This window comes from Macrobrachium nipponense, chromosome 19 (assembly GCF_015104395.2).
Source record: "Macrobrachium nipponense isolate FS-2020 chromosome 19, ASM1510439v2, whole genome shotgun sequence".
Taxonomy (NCBI): domain Eukaryota; kingdom Metazoa; phylum Arthropoda; class Malacostraca; order Decapoda; family Palaemonidae; genus Macrobrachium; species Macrobrachium nipponense.
Genome location: NC_061088.1, coordinates 32,509,761 through 32,532,046, shown reverse-complemented (window position 1 = coordinate 32,532,046; position 22,286 = coordinate 32,509,761). Strand labels below are relative to the sequence as shown.

Below are 22,286 nucleotides of genomic sequence, written 5' to 3'. Positions count from 1 at the left end.
TCACTTATAAGACTATAGTGCCTGAGCAGAATTTGATATGCTTATATAGAAGTGAGCCTTTATTTACAAATTCTCGTAAGTTGCTGCTGGAATGGGTTTAATATATTTTAGAACTTCCAGTAAAAGGGCATTACATATGTAACTTTTGTTAGTTTGAAAACACTAAAATTAAAAAGTACAGGATACTTCTGTCTGGATATCAGCCTGTAGTTTACAACATCTTGTTGATATTTTCATGAAATCATTGTTCCAGGATTTATGAAAATAACTGTTAATAGAAAAAATATTGCACAGAATTTTATGAGTACCATTAACCTTTCAATTAAGATTGACAGAAAAATAATTGTTAGTGCTTGCTCATGTTTAGAGTGACCTGGTAAATCCTGATGGTGTGTGTTGTACACCAGGTAAGGTAATTTTTGTTAGTATATGTTTAAAATTTTGTACATTATCAGGATTAGTGTGTTCTTATTTGTATGTAGTGTATTACTGTAATTACTAATAATGGCAATTTTTTTTCTTAGATTACTGCACACAACTTGAAATGGATGAGATTGCTTTAACTCTGGCAACATTCAATCGAAGCCTTAGGTCTTTACATGCCTGGAAGACTCATAGCTTAACAACACGTGGACTGAGAGCCCTTGCATGCATCCCAACTCTTCAGGATTTGGATCTTGGTTGGGCGTAAGTAGCAAATTGTTACTCCTAAGTTTTCAAGCATATTTAGTATGTACTTTGGTGGTAGTTGCATTCTCAAGTAATATATGCTCAATGTGTTTGTAAAATAATAAAGAATTTATTACCTAATGTACCTTTTAAAAGCATCATTACTTTTCTTTGGTGGTCCAGATACAGTTATATTCAGTGAAGAGTAAATTTTTCAAGTACAGTAGAGCCCCTGATTTCAACGCTAATCTGTTCCAGAAGGAGCGTCGAAAATCTATTATTTAGAGATCTGAATCAAGTTTTCCCATTTGGAATAATTGAAAATGGATTAATCCATTCCTGACCACCAGTTATTACCCTAAACTTGCCTTTTTATACAATACATTACATGTAAATTACAACTAAATAAGCTAAGAGTTAAATAAATATCATATTAAACTTATATTTATTATTTTAAATGTATAATATACAGTATAAAAGAAACCTGGCCTACGTCCAACCGATTGTTGACCGAGCGCCATAGGCTACCTAGGTAACTAGTTAGTAAGTAGAATGAAGTTAGTGGGTAGGCATAAAACGTGTTGTTAATGTAATAAAACTTTGAAAAGCAAGTCTAATTATTACAGTAAATTAATAAACTATTAAAATTAAACCCAATTTATATTTGTTATAAAAAACTTACAGAAAATTGCCTACATTAAGTCGGCAGGCTGTGGCATGAAAGGATGTAAACAAACCATAGAGCAGCCCTGGTGGATTATAGCGGGACTATGGTAGTAAAGAAACCATATTATCATCGCTATAAGCCTAGAAACGTTTAAATTCGGTATTAATTTATCGTAAATCTTATACGAAGTCGACTGTAATACTGTATACAAAATCACTTTAAAATTATCTTTCAGCAAATGTTATGATACTAACAGTTTTGTTTTCATGAATATCCTTATAAAAAAGGTGCGTCTTCTACGACAAATTTTTGTCAAATATCAGGGCTGGTTTCAAGCTTATTGGACTTTGAAAATTATTATGGTACATGGTACATATATATGTATGTGTAAGTAAAAGAATCCTCTTAATTTCTATAATTACTATACCATTACGTACCAGCATCTCTTGAGTTTAATATCAGGCTAACCTCTTCTTTATGAGAACGCTTACAAACCAAGCATACAGATTGGGCGCACATGTTACATATGTAAACTGGTGTCACTACCAAATCTCATATGTAAACATTGAAGTATTTTTACAGTAGATAAAAGAATCTTCTTAATTTCTGTAACTACTACATGTACCATAACGGCTTCTCTGATTTAAGCTAATGCTAACCTCATCTTTACCAGCAAGCATAACAAAGCTTAAAGATTGCGTTCGCTACCGAACCGCACACGCTACGTATGTAACAGGAGTTTCACTACCAAATCTCATACGTAAACATTGACATATTTTTACAGTAGACATAAAAGAATCTTCTTAATTCTATAAGTACTACGTATACCATAGCGGCTTCTCTGATTTAAGCTAAGGCTAACCTCCTCTTTACCAGCAAGCTTAACAAAGCTTTAAGATTGCGTTCGCTACCGAACCGCACATGTTACGTATGTAACAGTGATTTCACTACCAAATCTCTCTCGTAAACATTGACGTATTTTTACAGTAGACATAAAAGAATCTACTTAATTTCTATAATTACTATGTATACCGTACCGGCTTCTGAGTTGAGCTAAGGCTAACCTCTTCTTTACTGGCAAGCTTAAAAAGCTTAGATTGCGTTGCTACTGAACCGCACGTTACGTATGTAACAGTGATTTCACTACCAAATCTCACACGTAAACATTGACGTATTACAGTAGACATAAAAGAATAGTCTTAATTTCTTAATTACTATGCACATATATACCATAGTGGCTTCTCTGATTTAAGCTATGGCTAACTTCTTCTTTACCGGCAACCTTGACAAAGCTTAAAGATTGCATTCGCTACCGAACCGCACATGTAACCTACTTCCGTAACATTGCCTTCACTCCAAACCTAACACTTAAATACATGTTGCATTTGCTACTGAAACGTGCGCTCGTGTATGAGCATTGTTTTTAGACTAGGTCTACGGTAAAGACTAGGTTTACGGCTAAAAAAAGCAAGCAAGGGTGCTTGATTAAATCTTTTTTTCGCTCATCACTTTCATATAGAGGAGAGGATAGACGAAACGTAAGGTTTGAAACATTTTGAAGAAGGAAAACGTGAGATGCCATGTAAACACTTTAACATTATTTCAGAGATTAACAATACTATCCAAATGTTTGAACATAGATAGCCAGCAGTAATACTTGAAAAATGTGTGAAAATTACTTCAAATATAGCATTTTGATTTTCTGCTGAAAAATTAAAACTTAAAAAAGGAAAACAAACAAACGAGTCTCTACTCAAGAAGAAAAACATAATGTACTTATTACTGATCATTATCATGCCACTGCAACACCATTTTTCTTTAACAGATCACTTCAGACATAATTAAAATTTTGATAACTACTGAAAAAAATAAAACTTAAAAGGAAAAAATCAGACTTTACTCATGAATAAAAAACATTATTCACACATTACTGATTGTTTGTCATGCCACTGTGGGTATTTATATTCACAAAATTTAACATTCCTTAGTTGGGTTCAAACTTAGCAATCGACTCATTTGTTAGTGCTGCTTTTGAGGCAATTTCACTATGAAGATACATATATTCACTTAGCTGTGTATGAAATTGAGGGATTTTCTGCATTTTATTTAAAATTTTAGTGAAAATACATTCTAAAACTAGAACCCTAAGTATGATAGAACTTATGCTAAGCTCCAATTCTTGGGTCAAATTATGCTAAACATAAAATTATGCTGCATTTGGTAACACTGAATGACGCTAACTAGTGGTGGCTGGTGGAAATAGTTTTGTTTATAAACATATGGTCTGGCGGTCGGAATCCGGTTTTTTGTTTGAACACAAATACAAAATTTATTGGAAATTTAGTGGCGAAATCTGATTGTCGAATTCTAATATGGTCGTGAGCCGGGGCTTTACTGTATACTGTAAACTGAAATAAGTTTGTAAATGTTATTAGTACTGTACGTACATTACTTTATATACTATATTCTTTTGCTTACTATTATTATCTAGTAGTTAATCATACCATTATTTTGAAGGCTGTGTGGTGTCATAACCGAAGGTTTGGGAGAGCTTGTACGTGGATGCAAAAACCTCAAGCGTCTTTATCTTACGGCTCTAAGGACTCTGACTGATCATGATTTAAACCAGTTGACAATGCAGTCCTCACAGTTGACACAGTTGGATATTATGGGTACCAGGAACATCACTCCTGATGCTGTGTACAGGTTTGTGGTTACCTTATTTTTAGGAACTTTAAGCAGTACAAAAAAAATTACAGGAATTTTTAAAATAAAGTTTTTACCATATAAATACAAATTTCATATAAGTAACATACCAAGTAATTATGTAGCTATATTTTCTAACTAACACAGCAGCCTTTTATTTGAAAATTGTGGTATCACTTCAATAGTATAGTGTAGGTGACAAATCCGGCCCACTTATTGGGTGTGTTGGAATGACTTTGCTGATGGCATCGTTCTGTTTCTGCTGCTCACGATCAACATTGTTGAGCTTGCTGCAGCTTTGTTCACATTCACCTGTGATTTAGTTACTATTCTCACTGGAATTTGGTGAGGCATTGTTGCTTTTGTGTAGCCTTCAGCTTTTGTTTGCTTTCGTCAGCTTTTTAAATTAGTTATGTCTGATTCGAGTGCTTCTAGTATTCGCTATTAAAGCAAAGGCTGTAGATCTAGACTGACTAAATTTTGTTATGATTTGCATACTATGTGCAATGATTGTAGAGGGCAGGCATGTTCTAAGGAGAATACATGTGATGATTGTAGGGACTGGGATGAGAGAAAATGGAAGGTTCTTGAATCTCGCCTTAATAAGCTTGGAAGGGATAGGAAGAGAGAGGTGGCCTTGAGGAGCCATGTCTAGGGTTTCTGTTAGGCTAGATTCTTCCCCTAAGCCTAAGTCAGATCTTAGTTTTGCTATTCTTTCTTCCCCTGTTCATGCCTTTTCTCATATTCCCAGCATTCCTCATTCCCAGCATTCCTCCTATCAATCCACTTACTCCCATGCTTCTGACCCTGATGCCATTGCCAGTCTTGAATCCAAGTTTGATAAGACGTTATACCTGGTAGTGCATGCTGTGTCTGAGATAAGAGGCATCCCTGAAAGTCCTAATGGACAAAGTGTTTTGTGATAATATCTAGTGAAGTGCTAGTGGAGGAGATGGGTACTAGTCCCGCTGGTTCTCCGAAATGAAGGTCCGTGTCCCGCTCCCCTAGCCCTGAGAGAAGACATTCCAGAAGCTCAAGGGAGACTGATGGGGTTTGCCTGCTGGTAGTTTCCCCCTCAATTGAGCCTGTTGCACAAGCTGAGGTTTCGACAGATGGCTGTTGGAAAGGTATGTCTCTGGATGTGCATCATTCTTTCAGAGTCCGATTCCGATAATAGGCGCTGTCTCGATTCATCTCAGCCATTGAAGAAGCACACGGCTGATGTTAGTCACTCCTCTCCGCTGTCTGTTAAGTGGTACAAGGAGACATTTAGTCCACAGCCTTCCTGCAACTATGATGTAGATCCCTCCATCTTCCCTAGGCCTGGCTTCCCACTCACCCATGGGGTTCGCCATAACTATTCTCTCCTTAACACCCTTCTGTTGAGCACCCTCTTTTGGATCTCAAGTACAGAAAGGACTACTTCAGGCGCCCATCATTTAAGCGCCTGTTGTCCCAAGCTCCTGAGTGCCCAGTCCTAGCTCCCAAGTGCCTGGGGCCAACTCTTCATCACCTGTCTACTTCTCCTGAGCGCCAAGCACCCACCTAGGATAATGACGAGCCTTCTTTGATACCCATCAGGCAACAGTTATCTGAAATCACAAGCTTCCTCAAGAAACCTCCCTCCTCCAAGTCTGTTCATGACTTTTCCCTGTCTCTCCTCCTCCAAGTCTGTTCATGACTTTCCCTGTCTCTGATCTCTTGTTATGAAGAAGAAATCAACCAAGAACCTGTTCTTCCTTCGGCATATGCAGTTCTTCTTCACTACCTGTTGGCAAGTTTTCCTTATGTTTTGCTCCTGCTCCAGTCTCGCCTGCTTCTTCTTTCCCGATGAGGAGCCTCCCAGAAGATACCTCCAGGCTTCCCAAGAAGGTTCTTTCCTCATCTTCTTAGAAAGCGATCAAAGATGTTGGAGAACGGCTTTCTGCTAAGAGGGAGCACGGTAAGGCTACTTTTGCCCATCCTCCCTCTCGTCTGTTTAAGAGGAGATACTTGTCTGCTACCCGGAAAGCTCTCTTTTGGAGTCCCTGCCTCCTCTAGAGGGGACTTCTCTGGCCATGTCAACTCTTTACGTTGCTTGGCGTTCGCTTTGGTGAAGATAATGTTCTTTTCAACAGAGCTGGACCACCTAGTTAAGAACTTCCCAAAGGTTTCTGAGGTTTTCAGCTTCCTATACTGGATGGTTGGAGCCCTTAAGGGGGCCGGCCGGCTAATGCCCTTTTATAATGACAGGACTTTGATATTCATACCAATTGATAAGGTGACGTGGAACATCTCCAAACCGCATAAGATTTTTGCCTCTGACCTTCGGTTTTGTGATGCCAGGGCGATTTATCTCGAAAATAACCATTTTTCAAATTCTATCTCCTCCCTTGATATTTAATATTAAGACCTGGGATTACTACCATATATAGACCTGATGTAGACCTCCAATTGAATGAGGAGTTTTTTTTCTAAAAGTAATTTTTTGCTAGATATGAATTTTTCATTATGGTAAAAAAATAAACCCTATAAATCAGGAAAAACAAATTTATAAAAAAAGGACGAAACAAAATTTGGAAAAAAGGGCTTGATTTGATTGTTCTATAATGTCTTTCTGAGTTATATACCAAATTTCAGTGCTATAGCTTTAAAACTCAGTGAGAAGATAGATTTTGAAGGTCAATAAATATAGTTTTGAGGTACGGGCGTTCAAAGTTTTCCTTCGTATTTTTATAAAGACAATGTTAACAAATAATGATTATTATGAATGCATATTTCTGTGTTGGGTATTAACCCTCTTACGCCGATTGGACGTATTAAACGTCGAGTCAGAATGTCTCCCGTATGCCGATTGGACGTATCATACGTCGGTCAAAAAAGTTTTTTAAAAATCGCGGAAAAATACTTATAGGCCTACCAGCCGAAAACTTTTGTATCACGCGCCTTGGGGGATGCTGGGAGTTCACGGATCAAGGCATTGTTTTGTTTACAATCGCTACGCAGCCGCGCAAGCGCGAATTTCTTTCTTATCGCACTAAAAAGTATCAGTGACACATCTCGGAAATTATTTCGTCACTTTGACATAATTTTTGCACCATTTTTAAATTATCCGTTTACATGAAGTATTATATATGAAAATTGTGCGCAATTCATGTAAAATACAACCAAAAAATACTCATGATTGTAGCTCTTATCAGTTTTGAAATATTTCCATATAAATAACGATAAGTGCCAAAATTTCAACCTTCGGTCAACTTTGACTCTACAGAAATGGTCGAGAAACGCAATTGTAAGCTAAAATTCTTATATTATAGTAATATTCAATCATTTGCCTTCATTTGCAACAAATTGGACGTCTCTAGCACAATATTTCTATTTATGGTGAATTTATGAAAAAACTTTTTCCTTACGTTCGTGCGATAACTCTTCCGATAAATTTTTTCGTGCGATTGTCCTAATGTTTGCACCCTTTTAAATTTGCCGTTACATAAAGTTTTATATATGGAAATGTGCGCAATTTCATGCACAATACAACTAAAAACAACCCATGGTTGTAGCCTTTATCAGTTTCGAAATATTTTCATATAAATAACGTTAAGTGCAAAAATTTCAACTTTCGGTCAACTTTGACTCTACCGAAATGGTCAAAAAACGCAATTGTAAGCTAAAACTCTTATATTCTAGTAATATTCAATCATTTACCTTCATTTGCAACGACTTGGAAGTCTCTAGCACAATATTTCGATTTATGGTGAATTTATGAAAAAAAACCAAAAACATTGTTTTCCTTACGTTCGCGCGGTAACTCTTCCGAAAAAATCAGAATTTTTTTGTGCGATTGTCGAAATGTTTGCACCATTTAAAATTAGCTGTTACATAAAGTTTTATATATGAAAATGTGCGCAATTTCATGTAGAATACAACTAAAAAGGATTGAAGGTTGTAGCTTTTCTCTTTTATCGAAATATTTGCATATAAATCACGATAAATAGAAAAAAAACCACGTTCGGTCAAATTTGACTCTACCGAAATAGTTGAAAAACGCAATTGTAAGCTAAAACTCTTACGGCCTAGTAATATTCCGTCATTTTTCTTCATTTTGAAACAAATTTGAAGTCTCTAAAACAATATTGTGATTTATGGTGAGTTTTTGAAAATATATTTACCTTCACTCCGCGCGCCGATCGCGGCCGCAAGTCTCCGAAATACGTACATCGCATTATCCTAATATTTGCTCCATTTCATATTAGCCTTTTATAGAGTTTCATATATCAAAATGTGCAAAAATTCATGAAAAATACAATAAAAAATAATTGAAGGTTGTAGCTTTTTCCATCTCCGAAATATGTGCATATAAAAAAATAAATATATAAAAATTTCAACATTTGGTCAAATTTAACTCGTCCGAAATGGTCGAAATCTGCAATTCTAATCTAAAACTCTTACATTATCGTAATATTCAATCATTTTTCTTAATTTTGGAACAAATTGGAAGTCTCTAGAGCAATATTTAGAATTACGGTGAATTTTTTGAAATCAACATTTTTTTACGTCCGCGCGTTACGAATTCGTACATCATTTTGTGATAATATTTTTCCGGTGTTGCTTTTATTGTTTTACTATGTATTATATATCAAAAGGATTGCAATTTAGTGTACAATACAACGAAAAAAAAGTAACTCGTTAGCTTCGACCGTTTTTTGTACAGCGTGATTTGAATACAATTATCTATGAATTTTTTTTTCGCTACCATATATCGCATTATTTACATATGATAATGATATTATTTTTCATTTTTGATGATTGCATACTAAACTTCAGGCAATGAAAAAAAAATTAGCCAAAAATGAACTCTTAATCTTCAAAACTAAGCGCGCTGTGATTTTTTGAAAAAATATTTTTTCCGCTTTCGCGCTCACTCCAAACCGGCGCCATCATACAGGAGAGGTTTTGATTTTTAGGGCTTCGGCGTAAGAGGGTTAATAAACCAAAATTATGTTATTTCTCATAATATAATCATAAATAAGCGAATACCACGGGAAAATGATAGTCAGAAATCCAAGCGCTTTCGTCTTTATTCAGACATCGTCAAGGAGCTACTAAAGTACAATTGGAGAGGAAGGCCTCAGGTACAAACAAGATCAGGAATACCAGATGGTTAATTATCAAAAGGGTAAAAATTAAAAGGGATAATCCAGGATTATCGGATATCACACGGTCACAAACTTAAACAGATTCTGACCCTAACCGAAATTACAAAGTATTTTTATACAGTCCAAAACATGTAAAAACTAAATATATTAATTTTGTTGCTTATATTTATCTACAACTTTTATCTACTTTTTTAAACTTGATGCTTTCATAATTAAAAAAAGTTGTAGATAAATATAAGCAACAAAATTAATATATTTAGTTTTTACATGTTTTGGACTGTAAAGATACTTTGTAATTTCGGTTAGGGTCAGAATCTGTTTAAGTTTGTGACCGTGTGATATCCGATAATCCTGGATTATCCCTTTTAATTTTTACCCTTTTGATAATTAACCATCTGGTATTCCCTGATCTTGTTTGTACCTGAGGCCTTCCTCTCCAATTGTACTTAGTAGCTCCTTGACGATGTCTGAATAAAGACGAAAGCGCTTGGATTTCTGACTTATCATTTTCCCGTGGTATTCGCTTATTTATGAAGTCACGTGCATCTACTGTGGTTTTTTAAGCATAATCATAAATGATGATCCCTTTGCTCATATATCGTAGCCTGGGGCACTGCGTCAGGCACTACGGGGCACTCCTTCCTACGCAACTCTCTCTCTCTCTCCCTCTCCCTCACTAACTCGCCTTATTTCAGCGAATTTTCTTCTTCTGTAAGTTAGTGAGATGATTTCCTTGTATGTTTTCCTCTTTGGCATGATGAAATTTTTGCTGAAACAAAGATAAACAAACGTAAAGGCAAGAGAATGATTATTATGAATTTCATATTCCTTTTTGGGTATTAATAAACCAAAAATATGTTATTTATCATAAATGAAGATCCCTTTGCTCAACGACCGTAGCTTGGGGTACTGCGACGTGCGTCAAGCAAGATGGGGCCGTTCCTAACTACGCACCACCTCTCTCTCTCTCTCTCTCTCTCTCTCTCTCTTCACTAACTACGCTAATATCGCGTATATTATGATATTCTGAAATCATATTAGAGCTAATTTTCTTCGTCTGTATGTTAGCAAGATGTTTTGCTAGTCTTTTCCTCATTGGCATGATGAAAGTCTTGCCGAAACAAAGATAAACATACATAGAGCAAGCGAATGTCAGAAGTACACCTCGAACGTCTACACTACAGGAGGTTTCTCTTCGCACTGGCAGCCAGCCATAGAGTAGACCGACTAAGTTCCCTCCTGCCGCCTCATGGAATCTCTACAGATGCCATTACTCACAATATTTTTGACAATGATTATAAAAATTTACGATAACAGAAGAAATATTGCATTTTCTTGTACAGAGTTACGTTTACTAATTACCCTGTAACTACAAAAGTAAGAGGAATTTTGACAAAATATTTTGTATATGTATTCTCCATTGCCAAACAAAGCTCCATGAACTTTTTCATGACTTTGCATTTTTTGCCCTATACCCCCATATATAAGGGTTCCGGCCGGCCCCCTTAAGATCGTCGAAGACTACAAGGATTTAGGTGAGCACTTTGCGACTGATTTTTTTTTTAGTTCTGTCGTGTGCAGACAAAGCCATCAGGGATGGCACTTTGGAACTGCGGCCTTTGAATTTTAGCCTAGCCTAACTTTCTTTAAACAAATGAATAATCTACCCACCTGTACGCATTCTCCAACTTCAGTATACTCCAGAAATCACTTTAGATCAACAGCTCAACAAGACTTACAACCCAAAAACGCCTACCAGACAGAAAGCTCTCCCCTACCAACCAAACCCCACACGCAAGTGTCTCCTTCTGCCCCGTGTTATTGTTTACATCCCACAGACGCCTCCGCTATCTTGTCTATGATGTCACAGCCTATGATGTCACAACGCAACATAAATACATCAACAGACACCTTCTAGAATCAACCATATGCTGTCCATATATAGGACACCCACCATATTTCAACAATGCATAAAAAAAAAATAACAATTATACAATATATAATCACACTTATCTCTTTCTCCCTCCCCTCCGACTGTTTCCTAACCTAGTCCCCTCTTAATTTCCTTCATCCTCCAACTCTTTACCCTCTTCATAATTTCTAATACATTCCCCTGAAACTTCTGCTTTAGTTAATAAATCAGCCACTTGCTCCTTTCCTTTTATCCATCTCACCTCCTTTATTTACCCCGATTCTATGGTTTCCCTTATTGCTGCAATATCTATTTTTAATCTGTTGCTACTTACACCAGTGCTCGATTTGGTGGCGGTCATTAGTGTTTTACTGTCAGTGTTAACCAAAGCTGCTAAATTTCTCCCTCCTACTACCTCTTCCGACAAATGCTTGAAATATATCAATCCTTCTATAGCATACTGAACACTCAGGGCTTTGGCCTCAATGGTGGAATTTGCCACTCTCCTGGATTTCCTAGACTTCCACCATATGGGACTTCTCCGCTTCCCATCTGTCAAGGAAATAATATAACCCAGTTGAGTATGGCCATCTTCTATGTTTCCAAATGAAGCGTCTGCATAGGCTTCCCAATAAATCCTTTCTTCTTCCATCTCACTTAATGTAACTTCGCCCATCATGCTCTTAGTTTTTCTCACAATTTTAATAAGCTTCTTCATATCCTGAGTTGTTCCTTCTATAAATGCTTTACTTAATTTGCTAACATCATAGGATATTTCTGTCATGGTATGTAGGAGTTAACTGATCTATACTCAGTTAACTCCTTTTGTTCTAGCACTCTATTACCTGTATATCTTCTAGCCTTTGGTTCTCTTATAGAATTTATATACTGCCACTGATTAAAGGAAAATCTATTCTCCTTCTGCTCTATTACTACTCCTATATACTTGAACCTTTTACTTTCTTGTTCTCCTACTTGGAATTTCCCTTTCAATTTCCCAATCGTTTCCTTTAAGAATCCTTCAGTTCCTCCGTAACAAAAATCATCTACGTTTGTACACAAAATGCCATTCAATTTATTGTCCTTTTTCCAAAAGAATATACAGTATTAGGTTCTAGTCTACTTCTCTCACCTTGAAGCTCCTTCACTACTTTCACCACTTTACAATACCATGCTTTTCCTGCGTCCTTGAGCCCATAGACGATTGTCTTCAACTTCCATAATCCCCTCCAACCATCTTCCCTAGGTGGCTTTAAATACACTTCTCTTTGTATCTCGTCACCTTGTAAATATGCAGTTTTGACATCCAATGTATAACAATTCCAGTTTTTCACCTTTATTATGGTTAAACAGAATTTTAAAATTTCAGCATTGCATGTGGGAGCGTCATTTTCCCACTCTGCCATCTCTTCTTCAAACCCTCTAGCTACCAATCTTGCTTTACATATCCTTTCACCACCTTTTATCTTTTCAGTTACTATCCATCTTGTAGATATAGCTTTTTGTCCATCATTTAACTCCTCATATACCAGGTTATCTCTCCAACTTTGAAGTTCTTTTTCTTTAGCTTCCATTATGCTTCTATTTTCAAATCCTAGCAACACCACCTCTTCATCTTCAATTTTTTCTACCTGACTATAATCCCTCAAGTTAACCCACCCTTTGTCACCTGACAGTGAGTCTTGTACATTGTATGAATCAACCCCCTTGCTTGGCTTGATCTTTTTCCTGCAAGACCTAATATAGTCCATTCTTCTACTTGTCCTGTATCGTTGTTTATAGCTCTAACTCTATTTCCCTTTTTGAATTTTGGTATCTCTTCCATTAACTCTCCTTCTATTGACCTGCTTTCCCTAGTATCTTCCACTGTTTCCTCTACCACCTCTCTTTCTATAGTCTCTTCTGTGTCTGCATTCCTTCTCCCACCTACTATTTTCTCCTCTCCTTCTTGCCAATCTACATTCCCTTCATGTGGGCCATCTGATCTACCTTTCACACCGTGGGATTTATCTATTCTAGCAGATATCTCTTCTGTGTCTGGTGATCATCGTTGAATCCTAGTCACATGTATCCTAGCTACTTCTCTTAAAGAATCCCCATGTTTGACTATTATTGTTTTCCCCGATACTCCCACTACCCGAGCAGGTCCTCTCCATTCATTTTCATTTTCCCTCTTATAGAATACCTCATCTCCTACCACTGCTTCTTCAAATTAATGTTCTCTGATGTTTTTGTTTAATGCTGTTCTTATTTTATTACATGACTCATTTTTTATAAACGCTTCTCTGGCCTTGTGCATTGCATTAGTGCGTCCCTTACCATACCCTCTTCCATCCCTTTTTCTCTTCTTGCAGGACTTAAACTTCCTTCTCCCATTAGGTTAGGCAGTGAAGGGTTTTTTCCAAATACTAATTGGTTGGGAGAGAAACCTCCATTATTCATTAAGCAGTTCTAAGCACTCACTACCCATTTCAATGCTATGGACCAATCTACTTCCTCCTCCTCCATCATCTTTCTTATACTTCCCTTGATCATGCCTACGGTCTTTTCACATAATCCATTGCTCCACAGAGATTTTGATGCTGTGGCTAATACTTAAATATTCCATCTTTCTGCCATCCTCCATACTTTTCATTTTGAAATTCTCCCCCATTGTCTGACAATATTTTGGAGGGCGCTCCAAATATAGCAAACCTGCACTCAAAAAGTGTCTTTATTATAGTTTCTGGTTTCTTATCTTTTATCCAACAGGTCTGACAATACCTCGTTTCCATATCCACTAATACCAAGAACTTTCTTTCTTCTATCTCTCCCACATCCATCACTACAACTTCATTAAACGTTTACTCCAAGAAAAGCCTACTACTGGTTTGGCGGGGTTTCTTTTTATATCTTTTACAAACCTCACAATTTTCAATCTGTTCCATTAGTAATTTTATTTCCCCCTTTTTTTTTATATTATTATTATTATTATTATTAACAACCCATTACTCCATTGTGCTTCCTCTGTTAGCTTCCATATTTTATCTCCACTTCCGTGACCAAACTGTAAATGTAATTTCTTCATTGTGTTCTTAATTTCCCTCAGATTCTTTCCCTTCCAACCCTCCAGTAATAATTCTTATACCTTCCTCCTCCTTATAGGTACTCTTAAATGACCCTGTTCGTCTTCTCTTAACTCTACTTTCATTCCCCCTAATACTTCTATTATGACAATTTTCTTTCAAATTTAGGGTCATACCCATTTTGCTCATGGTTTGCTTACCTATCAGCTAGGGTATATCACCCTGCCGAATTTCTGTCTTCAAATAACACTTTTTGTTTTTTAGTATCACAGGTATTTTTATTATTCCTTTGGACTTATAAGATGTCTCGCCAAAATTAAATACTTTATTAGACTCTGTCCTAGTGTCCCTCATTCTCCTCAACTCTTCCTGACTCAAATCCATGACAATACGTGCCAGTTACAATTCCCCGCAATCTGTTGATTTACACCCTGTCCAAAATTGCATCAACCACCTCCCACGACTCTTCCACTATTTTATTAACTTCTCCTACATAAACTTCTGTCCCAGTTTCTGTTTTCAGCTTATATTCTTCTAGTTTTATTTCAGTTTTCTTCCAATTATGAAAATTCTGAGGACAGTCCCTGGCCCTATGCCATTCCGGGCTGCATATTGCACATACTGTTACCTTCCCTTCTTTGTTTATAGGATTTCTTCCACCCCTACCTCAGTTCCCTCTTCCCTGATATCTGATTTTCCTCCCTCTCCCAGAACTGGCAGTGCCTTCTGACGACCCCACCATTCCCATTCCTCTTTAGTCCCTAATCCCTCAAATAGTCTTTTCATTGTTTGCGACACTGTTTCTTACTCTAACTTTTATTGCCAACAAGCCGATAATACCATTTGTTTTTTATTTTCCATGAGATTTGCTTGCTCTATTACATGATAACCCTGGACTTTCCCTTCAAGTGCGCCTTTCCCCATTGCTCTTTCACACTCAGATGCTGCCTTCTCGTATCTAATTAAATAGTCTGCCATCTTTTCACTAGATTCTGTTCTTATTGGAATGTATCTTTTTATTCTGCCATAATTCTCCATTACAAAGTCTTTTAGATAGGCTTTATCTAGTTTGTCTAGGATTATCTTTGGACCCTCTGTACCCGTAAGTTTATCTCTATCTAATCCTTCCACTAGTTCTCGGGCTTTCCCTTTTAAGCTCATTCTCATTTCTATCGCCAGGTATTTTGTATCTTCTCCATACAACAATAGCCAATCTTCGACTTGACCTTTCCCTTTTTTGTACTCTTCTTGTATCCCGCTAAACCTCGGACATTTCCTTCTCCATCTAGTCTCCCTTTATTCACTGTCGGATCCAGGCATCTTTCATCAACCATGCTCTGCTACCAGTTTGAATTTTAGCCTAACCTAACTTTCTTTACACAAATGAATAATCTATCCACCTGTATGCGTTCTCCAACTTCGGTATACTCCAGAAATCACCTTAGATCAACAGCACAACAAGATTTACAACCCAAAAACTCCTACCAGACAGAGCTCTCCCCTACTAACCAAACACCACACGCATGTGTCTCCTGCCCCATGTTATTGTTTACATCTCGTCTATGACGTCACAACACAACTTGAATACATCAACAGACATCTTCTAGAATCAACCATATGCTGTCCATATATAGGACACCCACCATATTTCAACAATGCATAAAATACCAATAACAATTATACAATATATAATCATGGCCCTCTTCTCTTTTGGGGTTCTGAAGAAGAGTGAACTTCTGTGCTCCTTCACCATCAGAGAAGTCACAAAGTCACAGAGGTTGACATTATTATATTTACCTTTTGATTCTCTTCACCTTTTCCTTCAGACGATAGTGAAAGAAATCGCTTAGGATGTCCAGAAGTCCACTCAAGACTACTTGGCCCAGTCTTCCAAGCACCCTAAGCACCCTAAGGATTTGTTGTCATTGTTTGTGCCTAGGACTGTCTCGCCACTTCAACATCCCTTTCTTGGAAGTAAGCCAAGTCGCAACCCTGATCCCGCTCCAATGTCTGTTTCTCATATAGAGCCATCAAGAAGAGCTCTTACAAAGTTTTGCCCAAAAAATGAACACGAAGACCTTCATGCTTCAGTAGGAGCCAAACACCTCTATTTTCGGTAGAAATGAAGTCACAGAAGGGCAGACCGGTGGATTGTCAAGATTCTGAAGGATGGCTACTCCATTTCCTTCTTGGAGAACCCTCCTGTGGTCACTTCTATCACCTTGACAGCCTACTCAAAAGGCTCTAAAAACATTCGGCCTTTTTGTAGGAAGTATTCCTCTCTCCTTCTAAAGAGAGCCATAGAAGAAGTTTAGAACATTTGCACAAAGGGTTTTACAATAGTCTGTCTGTAATCCCCAAAGCATCAGGAGGTTGGATGATAGTGTTGGATGTGCAGGACGCATACTTCCATCCATCTGGACTCCAGGAAGTATCTCCCCATAGGGGGGTAATGCTGTCAGTGGACCTCGTGGTGCACTGTAGGCATTACTTAAGGTTCTTTGCAGCGTGCCTTCGGCCCCTAGCTGCAACCACTTTCATTCCTTTCACTGTACCTCCTTTCATATCATCCTTCTTCATCATAATTTCCACCCTCTCCTAACACTATTTATAGTGCAGCTGTGAGGTTTTCCTCCTGCTACACCTTTCAAACATTTTACTGTCAGTTTCCATTTTAGCACTGAATGACCTCGTGTCCCAGTGCTTGGCCTTTGGCCAAATTTTATATTCAACTCAGGAAGTATCTAAGGTTTCTCACTCAGGGCAAACTATTTCAGTTTCAGGCTCTCTGCTTTGGCCTTTCCACAGCACCTAAATGTTTGCTAGAGTCCTCGCCCCTCGCGCAAAATGTTAATCTAATCAGCATCAACATCAGTCTTTACCTGGATGACCGGCTGCAGGCGAAGTGCACGAAAGACTTGCAGACTATTCTTTGCCTGCTCAGCAACCACGAATTCTTATTAATCTCCAAAAGTCACAGTTAGCCCTGATATGGAGGAGTATGGTAGTTACATTTGACTATGGAGGAGTGATAATGGTAGTTACATTTGACTATGTCCGGGTTGTCTGATGGAGCGGTCGCAAAAAGGTAAAGTCGGAGATTCACCTGGGCCGCCGAGAACAATTTTAAAACTTGAGCACTGCCAACTCGGTACTCGCCACCATCTCCCGCTCTCCCATTGGTTCCTGATGCTAGTCACCGCCGTAAGATCCCGCTCTCTTATTGGCCAGCATCTGTCCCATCATGCCTCTATGTAAAGGCGTTCCTTAACCATTTTTTGCGGCAGAGTTATCGTAAACACCTGGATTTGTGTTAGTGATTTTGCTTTTGTTGTACTGTAAGTTACTTTATCGTGTTGTGTGTGAACTTAATTACTTACGTTATTAGCTATGGGTCCCAAGAATGTTGCTGAAGTTCACGGAAAGAAGAGGATGCTTTCTATGGAGACGAAGATGGAGATAATCAAGAAGTGTTAATGTTTTGTAAAGTTTAGTGTTAATGTTTTCTGCCATTTTTTAATGTGTTTCGTAAAGTTAAGTGTTCATGTTTACTGCCATTTGTCATCCTCTGTTGCCACTTTCCGACATCGCCTCACTCGAAAGGTAAGGTTCCACATTTTACTACATATGTACGTACAGTATTTCTTGTACCCTGTACACTAATACACTTTATTTACAGGTACAGTCATGGTTATGTTAGGTATTGAATGGTCCAAATTGTTGTATTTCATTGTTTATTGGTCAATTTAGCTTTATTGTAAAATTTACTGTGGTGTTTTTGTAGGGCTTGGAACGAATTAGGCAATTTACATGTAAAACTTAGTTCTAGATACGAAAAAATCAGGTTACGAAGGCTGATTCGGAACGGATTAATTTTGTAACCTTAGGCACTACTGTAGTACTTGTTGGTGATTGTGGTTTGTGGTGGTGGTTTTGAGTTGTTGCATGATTTGTTGTTTTCGAGCTGTTGGTATTTGTTTGCATAGTGATTGGGGTGTTGTTTTTTGAGTTGTATGGTTTTGGTGCGTCTTTTCTATGGTAGAGAAATTCAGCGGTTGTCACGACAACTGTATCAAGCAGTTCTTTGCCCAAACCAGAACCCTAAGATATCTGTGAAGGACTGAAAAGATCAGGGGCTATACATCAACTTCTGGTGTTTTGTCAAGAATCCTTCTCACCCAATTTCCATGAACACATTGTCATTCTTCCTGAGGCATCATATTTCCAAGGCCATTCTCAGATTCAGGACATTTTGCCTTTGTTCAAAGTGAAAGCGCATGAAGTCAGAGCAGTTGCTACCCCTCTTGCTTTCAAGCATAATTTGTCCATTTCGTCCATTCTTCAGTCAACCTTTTAGAGGTGCAAATAGATCCTTGTGTCTTAGTACTTACAAAAGTCTAAACAGTTTGAAAATTGCAATACCTTGCGGCCATTATCTATGCTGGCATGGTATTAGTGGAAGAAGCATATGAAGCATTCTTTCTCTCCTCTGTCTCTTCAACTTGATGTAGGGTGTCTGAGTTTTGGGGAGCCTGGGGGGGGGTACTTGTACCTGGAGTACCCACTAGTCCTAATGATGGGTAGTGGTTTCTGTCAGTGTAAGTGATAGCGTTTTCTGGTTGTTTCATGGTACTGTGCCCAGGGCAAGGGCACTTCACTGGTTGGAGTGGAGTCCTTAACTATTGAAGATCCTGAAACAGAGGACTACAGAACGTGGTCAAGCAAAGAAACCTGTACATGGTCTCGAGCCAAACTGTGTACATGCTTGTGCGATGAACCATATACACACTTGCAGGATGAATCACATACATGGATGTACAATGAGTCAAGTTCATGGCCTAGCGATGACTAACGAGCACGGTCTCAGGACAGAACTACGCTGAAGTGAACTTCCTTAAGGAGACTGATCCCCAAGGTCCTGAGTCGCCTCACTTTCGCGACCATCAACCACAACACGTTTCCAGAGAAGAATCCTAGAAGATGCAGGAGAGACTGTCATAGCAAGCACCTTCAACCTCCTATCTGTACGACGGACTGGAAGGTACAGGAGACAGAGATGGTTGAGATAACGGGCCATTACTTCCATGGCCAAGGGAGAGACACGTCTGCGTAGTGAAGTTGGCAAAGCACTCCTCTCACTCGCAGAAGACAACGCCGCAAGTCCAGAATTCTCCATGTTTGACTTGAAGGTGAGGAAGAGGAGGAGAGTGCTTACTCCCTCTACGACATCTCTTGCTAGAAGGAGGAGAGGTAGAATCACTCCTTTGATGATGTCTCTTGCTAGAGAGCAGGATACCTCTCTCTCTCTCTCTCTCTCTCTCTCTTCCCCCCCCCCCCCCCCCCCCCCCAAAAAAAAAAAAAAAAAAAAAAAAAAAAAAAAAAAAAAAGAAAGAAAGAAAGAAGAAGTCCAGCCTCTCGACCATAGCTTGGGGGGCTACATTAAACATAATCTCATCCTGTGCAACTCCGGATAATTTCAACGAAGAATTGATGGAAGAAAAGGAAGAAGACAGCAGTACAACAGACGCAGAGGGAACACTTCTGGAAGAAGGGGATGCTGAACTGTCCTAATGATGAGGCAATGATGATGCTCCCTCTTCTTGTAGAATCCCTTCCATTAACACAGGCCAGGAACCACATTCCGGGCAAGGATTAGTAATGGTACAAAAATTAGATCGGCACCTACTTTATGTAGTATGGGGATCTGTAATGGTAGCAGCCAAAAACTTGGAGCAGAGAATTTCCCGAATACGTGGGCACACATGTTGACGAGGCCTAGAAGAATTGGAGAACTCCATGATAATCAACAAAGCTCACACATAAACACACTGAAACCAAGATATCATTGGCAAATAAAGGCAACTGGCTTGGGAAGAAGACCGCAAGTGACTACTGTCCAAGTCGGTCAAAGAAAGACTGATGCGTCACAGGGTTCTATGCCTGGTTGGTGACCAGCCACCTCATATATGTATGAGTTGCCAGATGCCACAGATTCCTTGCTTTACAATCTATTATTGTTTTTAACCGGTTTCGAGCTGGTGCAAGATTATCCTATTATTAAGAACAACTGTCAGATTTAGATGTAAAATGTTTAATTACCCTACCACTAGGCAAAGAACTGGACACTATTGGGTTAGTGGGATGCTTAACCTTCATATTTGGATGCTATCAAAGTTTATCAAGAAAATATCTAAAATATTACTTGAATGTAGGTCTTTCCTATTTGTTTTCACTTTATCACTGCTCCCAGGATTAGCATGAAGATACCACATTATTTTGGATACTCTTACAAGCATCGCTTGTGATTCCATGTTTGAGTTTAACTAAAATGCAAATTATTTACCTCTTAATTTTAACCATTTAGGTGAGTTTTAGTCTCAAATGTTGACTAGTTATAACAGTGGGAATCCCCCTCCACCTTAGTGTGACCATCTCGTATTTTGTGCAACCCATGAAGTCTCGTATTTGAAAGTTGATACACAGTAGGATTTAAGAAATCCAAATATGAAAGTTGACATATATTAGGATTTCTGATATCAGAAAATTTATATTTGTTTCATTGGCTTTGATAAATTGTTGGATCCCTTGCAAAGTTATGTTGTCAGTTCATTTTTATTGAGTAGATTGCTTTAATGATTGCACTGATTTAATTGATCTCGTTCGATAGTATCAAAGCCAGACTTAAAGTCCATTGGTTTCTTTTGCATAAAAATTGTAACTAGACTTACATGGTCGTCACCTTGGTGTAAATTTATTCATTCACTTCATAGAAAGTCTAAATGACATCAGCTGTTTCTTTTTCAGACTGTTGCAAAGTTGCAAGCATTTGGAACTTTTAGATGTGAGCTTTTGTGAGCAGATCCATGCATCATTTATCCAGCAGTGTTCAACTCAGTTCCCACACGTTGACATTAAAGGAGGGATTTTTCATCAAGTTCGTATAATTTGAGGAAAACTTCCTCCATAAGATCTGAGGAGCATAACTTACTGACAGCAAAATTTTCAGTAATTACCATATGCTTCTTTGTGTTGAGACTACAGTATTTGTTTTATATTTTAAGTAATATAATTTTGACAGTTCTTCAGAACCCTTTCCAGATTTCATATTTAAGAATATATTTATGGCAAGGGGGTGAGCATAGAAAATTCTAGCAATATTATATTTTTCAAACATTGTTATAAATTGAAAAAATTCTGGCCCCAGACTTTAAAAGCAGAAGTGGTTGTCTAGTTGCCAATAATTACTGAAATTGTTGTACCAACTGTATACAACATACTAATACTTTAGTTATAATTTTAAGGTTACCATACTACTTCTATAATTCTAATGTACTCTGTTTTTGGGTCTCATTTTCAATAATTGTTGCAGTCAGACAAGTTGAAAGTACTTAAATCCCCAATACTAGCTTTAAAATACTCACAGTACAAAATATCCCTTACAAGAATGAATGAACACCTATTGTGGTATGAAGTAAGGGACTAATATCAAACTTTTTGAAAAGTTTTTATGAAATTTTATACGATTCATTATTGTTTTGCTTCTTTCTAAAATATCACCATTTGATGGTATTAAAAGATTGATATCTTAGAATTAGAATTTGCAGGCTCAAATCTTAATGGTTAACATTTTTTGAAATGCATTTTTTTTTTACATTGTGTGGATGAAATATGACATTCCTTCACATTCAGGATCATAGGATTATGTACATAAACCCTTGTTTATGGTATGGTATTGTCAATGTAGGCAAGATTGCATTACAATATATTAACAAATGCCACATTGTTGATATTTTTTGGTATAAAGTGTTAATGGAACAGTTTTTCATAAAGGCCTATTTTTGTTCCTAGACAACCATGTAACAGGATGCCACAGATGCTAGGAAATGTATCTCTATAGTAATGCTATCTTTATTGTCCATGTTACATATACCTCGTTACCTATTTTGCAAACCAAGGTCCTATGTAATTTTCTATTAACCATATTTCAGATATTGAACATTATAATTTCTTTCTAGTCATTAGATAATAAAGTGATAACATGTTTTCCTCTATTTTTGATTAATAGAATTACATAATCCACTACCAATGATTAATTGCACTAATATTGAGCAAGTCTTTGTAAGAAAAAGATT

The 22,286-nt window shown here is 37.6% G+C and overlaps 1 protein-coding gene across 1 annotated transcript; it reads left to right on the top strand.

The window, feature by feature from the left end:
• The first annotated feature begins 507 nt into the window (after window positions 1–507).
• Window positions 508–22,197, top strand: LOC135215748 (F-box/LRR-repeat protein 4-like). Its single transcript, XM_064250705.1, has 3 exons — window positions 508–687; window positions 3,854–4,042; window positions 20,959–22,197. The coding sequence occupies exons 1-3, from the start codon at window positions 545–547 to the stop codon at window positions 21,101–21,103; spliced, it is 477 nt and encodes a 158-aa protein (XP_064106775.1). The 5' UTR covers window positions 508–544; the 3' UTR covers window positions 21,104–22,197.
• The last annotated feature ends 89 nt before the right edge of the window (window positions 22,198–22,286 follow it).